At 60.0% G+C, this 6,828-nt stretch overlaps 2 protein-coding genes across 2 annotated transcripts in view; one reads left to right on the forward strand and one right to left on the reverse strand.

Moving 5' to 3' along the window:
- Positions 1–665: 665 nt before the first annotated feature.
- On the forward strand, positions 666–4,543 carry CCNB3 (cyclin B3). The gene is made up of 11 exons (XM_009331996.1): positions 666–758; positions 840–923; positions 1,116–1,234; positions 1,744–1,825; positions 2,155–2,253; positions 2,431–2,523; positions 2,798–2,935; positions 3,400–3,555; positions 3,850–3,999; positions 4,179–4,309; positions 4,463–4,543. The coding sequence occupies exons 1-11, from the start codon at positions 666–668 to the stop codon at positions 4,533–4,535; spliced, it is 1,218 nt and encodes a 405-aa protein (XP_009330271.1). The 3' UTR covers positions 4,536–4,543.
- A 692-nt stretch (positions 4,544–5,235) lies between these two features.
- The window catches only part of DGKK (diacylglycerol kinase, kappa), a 22,035-nt gene continuing 20,442 nt past the window's right edge, over positions 5,236–6,828 (reverse strand). The window contains 4 exon segments of the mRNA XM_009332008.1: positions 5,236–5,310; positions 5,679–5,860; positions 6,395–6,506; positions 6,596–6,760. Of these exon segments, the coding sequence (XP_009330283.1) occupies positions 5,236–5,310; positions 5,679–5,860; positions 6,395–6,506; positions 6,596–6,760 (534 nt within the window).

Here is a 6,828-nt window from a genome sequence, read left to right on the forward strand (position 1 = left end):
GGGCTCCCGGGGGGCTCCCGGGGGGCTCCCGGGGGGCTCCCGGGAGGGCTGCGGGAGGGCTGCGGGAGGGCTGCGGGAGGACTGCGGGGGAGCGGGGGCCCCCTGAAGGCTTAGTCCTTCCCTCCCTCGTGGGTGTCGACCGCCCCATAGGCTCGGTATCTTCCTCCCGTAGGCCCGTTCTCCAGTGTCCCGGGGAGGTCGGGGGTGGAGGCCCCTTGTCCTGGGGGCTCCCGCTCCCCTGGCGTGCGGAGGTACCCCTGAGCCCACTTTCCCACCTGGTGCTGGGGGAGGGGGAGTAAGGGAGTGGCAGCCTTTATGCCCTTCTCCGGGATGCAATGAGCTGGGAACTGCCCCTCCTTCTGGTCCTAGCAGGGTGCTCTTGGTGGGGGTCGTGGGGCTCCATGTCCTCCCCCTCCCCTGGGATGAGCATACCAGCCCTTCCCCGCACCCCTAGCCAGACCTGCACCCTCCCTGGCGTTGCCTCGGGACACCATCTGCCTGCTTGGGGAGGGGGTTGGGGTCTGTCCCTGCTGTACTACCCCCCCAGGAGGGACAAATGCCCCATGATTCTGCCCCTAGTCCTTGAGGGTGTTCCTGGGGGCAGGCAGCTGCCCACATTAAGCCCTGCTCTGCTCCCAGCTTGCTCATAGAGGCTGAGGGAGAGGATGCCGTTGCCACGCAATGCCAAGATGCTGAGCACCAAGCAGTCCCGAGCAGGCAAGGTGAGCTCTGCTGCAGAGAATGCTAATGCTGAGAAGGTGAGTCCTGTGCTGGGCAAGGGGTGTGGGAGGCTCCTGTGGGGCAGCTGGCTCCCCATCTTCTAACAGCCTCTGTTGCAGGATGAGAACTGTCAGGCCAAGAGGTCTCCATCCTCACCCCAGGGTGGGCCCAAGAAGAGGTCGGCATTTGGGGACATCACTAATGTGAGTGCTTCTGTGGGGGTGGGGGCTTTGGTGCCCCCTGTGAGCCCCCCATGGGAGTGGGGCTGGGTATCCCCTCCAGCATGCAGAGTGGGGGGTGTCCTGTGCCCTGTCAGCAGGAGGAGAGGTCTCCCTGCAGGGCACACCTCGCTTCCCTCTGTGCACCTCTGCATGCTCCCATTCTCACCCAAACAGGCTCACAAGAACCAGGTGGTGGCAGGGAAGAAGGAGGCTGTGAAAGTGGCACCACACAAGGCACAGAGAGCCCATGCTGCCCTGGGGGTGGCCAAGAACAATGAGATCAACCTGAAAAAGTGAGTAGCCAGGGGAGATGGGGACAGGGACTGGGGCATGGGGGACACTGCAGGGCCAGCACCTGCAAACCTGTACCATAGGGAAGAACAGGCAGTAGTGGGGGCCCTGAGCCAGATGGGGAGGGCAGACAGATAAAACGGCCTCAAGTTGCACCAGGGGAGGCTTAGATTGGATATTAGGAAAAATTTCTTTACCAAAAGGGTTGTCAAGTGTTGGAACAAGCTGCCCAGGGAAGTGGCTGAGTCACCATCCCTGGAGGTATTTAAAAGACGCGTAGATGTGGTGCTTAGGGACATGGTTTAGTGGTGGACTTGGCAGTGTTAGGTTTACAGTTGGATTTGATGATCTTAAAGGTTTTTTCCAACCTAAATGATTCTAAGAGTCTCTATGGGGATATTTTACAGGTGATTTAGCCCTTTCCTGAAGCAGCAAGGGGCTCTGGAGAACCCCTTTCAGCCAGGAGATGTGGCTTCCTCCCAGTAATGATTTATGCTCTTGTCCTGCCTAGGTCAATGAAGAAAACTCCCCCAACAGAGGCTCCTGCAGAGCCCAAGGAGGATCCTGTGCCAGAGGAGCCGGTGCCTGCTCAGGTACCAAAGCCCTCCAAGGAGAGGGCAGGGACCCTGGGCTGCAGCCTGGCCCCCAGTCTTATCCTGATGGTGCTGGTCTATGGCTGCCGCTGGTGATACCAGGGCACCAGTCAGTGCTTTGGACCTCAGAGATATCGGGCCAGTGTGATGGGAAGCTGGGGAGAGTGGTAAACCCCCCTGCCTTCTTCCCTCAAGAGAAAGAGTGGGGTGGGGGCTGCAGGGTGATGGGGAAGGGGGTGCAGAGGTGCAGCAGCTTTGCCCTGAAGGGGTGACCGGCACCTACAGAGCTCAGAGTCTCCCCGTTACCACTGCCTCCTCCATCCCACCAGGTACCAGCAGTGGAGGACATAGACAAGGAGCAGCTGGGTGACCCCTATGCCAATGCGGAGTATGCCAAGGAGATCTTTGAATACATGCGGGGAAGAGAGGTGGGTGATGTCTGGCCAGGGGGTGGCAGCCCTGTGTGGGAAAGGGGTAATCATGAGGGCAGGGCCACCTGCTGCCCAGAGGCTCTGAGCACCTGGCAGGGGCCTGCATGGGGCGGGAGGGGGCTCATTTGAGAGTGGTGGTGTCTGTCGAGTCCTTGATAGCTGGTACCTCGGCAGGAGAAATTCATGCTCCCTGACTACATGGAGAAGCAGCCAGACATCAGCGGGGACATGCGTGCCATCCTGGTGGACTGGATGGTAGAGGTGCAGGTATGTGGGCATGGGGAGGGGGCATGGCCTTCTGCCAAGCAGCCCCCATCCTGCCTTTGGTATGTGGGACCTCAGTATGCCGGCAGAGGCTGCTGCAAGTGTCCCAAGTGCAGAGCTGATCTCCCCCCTCCCCAGGCTGGGGATGAGCCTGCATCCCTCCCTCTGAGCCTGGCCCCATGGGCACCTCTGGCCCCTGTGAGGGAACCTGGGGGGGCCAGGTGGGCCTAGCTTCTGCCTGACACCCATTTCTGCCCACCTGCCTGCATCCTTGCAGGAGAACTTTGAGCTGAACCACGAGACGCTGTACCTGGCTGTGAAGCTGGTGGACCACTACCTGGTGGAGGTGGTGAGCATGAGGGACAAGCTGCAGCTCATCGGCTCCACCGCCATCCTCATCGCCTCCAAATTTGAGGTGACTCCTTGTGTGCTGTCTTGGGGTGCTGGGGCAGAGGGGGCTGTGCCTCTCTGGTCCCCATGGGTTACTGGAGAAGGCCAGGTCCCCATGGTGCCGGGCCACTGCCCTGAGAGCTGCTGGGGTGGTATGCCTGTCCTTGTGTTACCCCTTCCTATCCCAAGGGCTGCAAATGCAGTCCTGGTGGGCTGGATCCTGTCTTCTGGTGTTACTGGAGACCTGGCTCCTCTCTGCTCTGCAGAGACCACCAGGACATCTGAGTTCAACCTCATGCAAGCAAGGCTTGGAGTTAGAGCCAAGGGCTGGGGCAGTATAGACAACACACAAGCCCCACTGGATGTTGTAACAGTCCTTTCAGGGTCTGGCAGGGCATGAGCCCTTACAGGGCCTGCAGACTGGTAGGATTTCCTGAGCGTTGCCAGGCTAAGTCCCTGTTAGGGTGCTGAGCAGTTGTGCCCCAGCAGGAGCGGTGCCCACCATGTGTGGATGACTTCCTCTACATCTGTGACGATGCCTACAAGCGGGAAGAGCTCATTGCTATGGAGATGAGCATCCTCAGCACCCTCAAGTTCGACATCAACATCCCCATCCCCTACCGGTTCCTGCGACGCTTTGCCAAGGTGGGTGTAGCAGGAGGGTGGGCTGGTGTCAAGGTGCCTCCACACATCCCTTGTGTTGGCTCCCTGGGGTGGTGATGTGCATCCCTGGGGCCCTGGGCTCCTAGCTGGCAGCAAGGAGGGTTTGGCCAGGCCCCCCCAACAGGGTTAAGGGGTGAGGATGCTGATCTGTGGCAGGCTGGGGGTGTGGGATCTGTGTCCTGTGCCCTAGGGGCAGCACTCTAGATCCCAAAAAAGTTGAGGGGGGGAGCAACATTGCTCAAAAGGCTGAGCCTTTCCCTGCCTGCCTGGCTGTAGTGTGCCCATGCCACCATGGAGACACTGACGCTGGCCCGCTTCCTCTGCGAGATGACCCTGCAGGAGTACGACTATGCCCAGGAGAGCCCCTCCAAGCTGGCTGCCAGCTGCCTGCTGCTGGCACTCACCATGAAGGACCTTGGTGGCTGGGTAAGTGCCTGCCCAACCTGCTGTCCTCCCGGAGGCACCATGGGGGTGCAGGACTGGATGGACAAGTGTGCAGGGATAATGCTCTGGGGCTACGCTCAGATTTGTGGGGCTGGAGAGGGAAGATAATGGCTGTACCATCGCTGAGAGGACCCCCAGCTCAGCCTTGCTGTCCCTTTCAGACCCCCACCCTGGAGTACTACAGTGGGTACCGTTCCCAGGACCTGCATCCCCTGGTGAAGAGGCTGAATTTTCTGCTCACATACCAGCCCCATGACAAGCTGAAGGCTGTGCGCACCAAGTACTCACACAGGTGAGCATCATGGGGCTCTGCCTCGTACCTGCCCCCTCTGTGGAGGGTGGCACCACCAGCATACACCCTTGGGTGCTGCGGAGAGCTTGGGGGGCTCTGGTGGATGGGTGTCAGGGCTGTAGCTGAGCTCTAAGCCAACATCGTTCCTTCCAGGGTCTTCTTTGAGGTTGCCAAAGTCACCCCTATGGACATGCTCAAGCTGGAGGAGATACTGAAGAGCTGCTAGCCTTTATCTCTGTAAATAGCCTGTAAATAGCTGGGTGCTCTCTGGCAGGGGAGGACCATGTACATAAGTAATAGCAATTTTAACTGAAGGGGGGGGAAAAAAAGTAATGTGGAGCTGTCAATAAAACATTGTGTTTTGTCTTATGAGCTGGTGGTAGAGATCATGCTGAGCCCCTGAGCTGTGCTTCCCCGAGCTGTGTTGGGACAGGGGGGGAGGGTTGCATGATGGGGAGCATAAAGGGGTTAGAGCAGGAAGCTGAGGGGTGAAGGGGCCAGGTCTCCATCACCCTCCCCACACCCCTCACCTAAGTAATGACACTACACAAGCAGCAGCAATGAGTATCTTTTCTCCAACTATTTACACAGCTTAAATACCCACGTGGGGAAGGGGGATCTTTGCTTTGGCCCCAGCTTGGGCACACATATGGCAGCCCAAGCTCCTGTAGTGAGCCTGCTGTGGGCTGGACTTGTCATGCCATGTTGCCTATGGGGCTACACCTCTGCTTTAGTGTTTCCAGCCCCACAGGTGTGGGAAGAAGCAGTGGCTCCAGGGACACTGGGGGACAAATAACCAGACAAAGCGAGGCAAGCAGGGGGACTCCACACACATGGGGCACAGTGGGGACCTGGAACCCCCCCCTCTGCCTGGTCCCTAGGGGCAGCACCCAGTTTGTGGGCTGGGCTGCTGCCCTGCTGCTGGCCTAGGGTGGGTTGCTGAGCTCCTTAATGGCCTGGAGGACTCTCTTCATGTGGCCCACTTTGGTGATCCCCAGGTCCTGCAGGAAGGAGAGAAAGGAGCTGACGTGCTCGTAGAGGGCCAGCCCTCAGCTCTCGCTGGCAGGGAAGCCATGCGGCGGAGGACGAGGCTGCAAAGCCCAGCTTCCCATGCTCTCCCTGCAGAGCATGGTCCTTGCTAGGAGCCCTCTGTTCTCTTCCAAGCGTGTCCCCATGCCTGAGTGCAGGAAAGGGCATGGTGCTGTTGATCCTGCTTTGGGCAGGCATATAGAGCCTTGCAAGCTCGGGGGCTGGGGCCAACCCCCTCCTCTGCTTCCAGCCCCTGCATACAAGCTAAGCAAGCGGTGCAAGTTCAGCCTTGCTTTCCCTCCCCCCCAACAAGGATGGGGAGAGGAGGTATGGAGGACACCATGCTCCTCAGGGCTGGGGGTCCCTCAGGGGGGTACAAGGGGGATTGTACCTTCAGGTCTCTCCTCTCCAGCAGGATCAACTCAGAGCCCTGGATGTCATGCCGGACAAAAATGTCTCTGTACTCCCCTAAACCGAGCGCTTCCAGCCAAGCTGCCACCTCCTCGGAGCCCCACTTGTCTGCTAGCAGGGAGGAAAACCACAGAGGTGGACTGGGTCCCCGCAGAGGCAGCTGGATGCAGCAGGGCAGGCAGCAGGCAGCTGAGGGCAGCGGTGGTGGCAGGCTGCAGCCAGCATCCCCCTCCTCCCACCCCCAGCTCTGGCAGGGCCAGAGGCCACAGCAGGCTCAGGCTGGAGATGTTTCTCCTCAGCTTACTTACGGAGCATCCAAGCTTCCCCTCGACAAGACCCCCAGTGCTGGGGCAGGAACTTACCAAAGAGCTGATCTGTACCATAGCCCCCTTCTCCCCCTTGCAGTGGTGGTGGAGTTACAGGGCCGGGGGGCTCCGCATGTCCATTAGCAGAAAAATTAAGCTCTATGGGGCTGTTGGTGACAAAGGTGACATCCCCAGGCAGCCAGGACATGCCCTGTCCCCCTCCCAGAGGGTCCCTCCACAGCATGCCCAGGACAGGAGACCGATGGATAGGTCAGCACATGGGGGTCCCTACCAGTGTGGGCTGTGCCTGTCTCCCTCCCTGGCACGCCGCCTGTTTTACCTGGGAGCGCACTGTTGGTCTTCTGCTTTTGCACTTTGTCCTTGTCCTTCCTGGGCTTGGGGATGTTGAGGCGAAGCTTGAAGCTGCCCTTGTTGGCGCTACCAGTGCTTTCCTGTGAGAAGCCAGGCTGAGTGGGGTCCTACAGCCCCCCGGGGCCACCTGGTGGGCTATGCCCCCCTTCCCCAGTCCCTGTGCACCCACCTCCTCAGTAGGGTGGACAATGGGACCCAGCCAGTGAATGTCCAGCAGCCTCTGCAGCTCCTGGCCCAGCACACTCAGGGGACCATGCAGCGCTTCCTCCTCCTGCGGTGAGTCCAGCTGTGGGGGACAGGGACCATCCCCAGCCCTGCTGCCACCCCAGAGGTGCTGGCCGAGGGCACGGCCCCCTCCGTTGGGGGGCTCGGGGTGCTCTCTGGTCCCCCACTCACCGCCTT

The sequence above is a fragment of the Pygoscelis adeliae genome, unplaced genomic scaffold, assembly GCF_000699105.1.
Source record: "Pygoscelis adeliae isolate BGI_AS28 unplaced genomic scaffold, ASM69910v1 Scaffold339, whole genome shotgun sequence".
Classification (NCBI taxonomy): Eukaryota; Metazoa; Chordata; class Aves; order Sphenisciformes; family Spheniscidae; genus Pygoscelis; species Pygoscelis adeliae.

What these genes read in the sequence shown, in the direction of transcription:
- CCNB3 (XM_009331996.1), top strand. Translation starts at nt 666, where the DNA reads ATGCCGTTGCCACGCAATGCCAAGATGCTGAGCACCAAGCAGTCCCGA. An exon ending in AGAATGCTAATGCTGAGAAG is followed by an intron (nt 759 to 839) that starts GTGAGTCCTGTG and finishes CCTCTGTTGCAG; the next exon opens with GATGAGAACTGTCAGGCCAA. An exon ending in CGCACCAAGTACTCACACAG is followed by an intron (nt 4,310 to 4,462) that starts GTGAGCATCATG and finishes CGTTCCTTCCAG; the next exon opens with GGTCTTCTTTGAGGTTGCCA.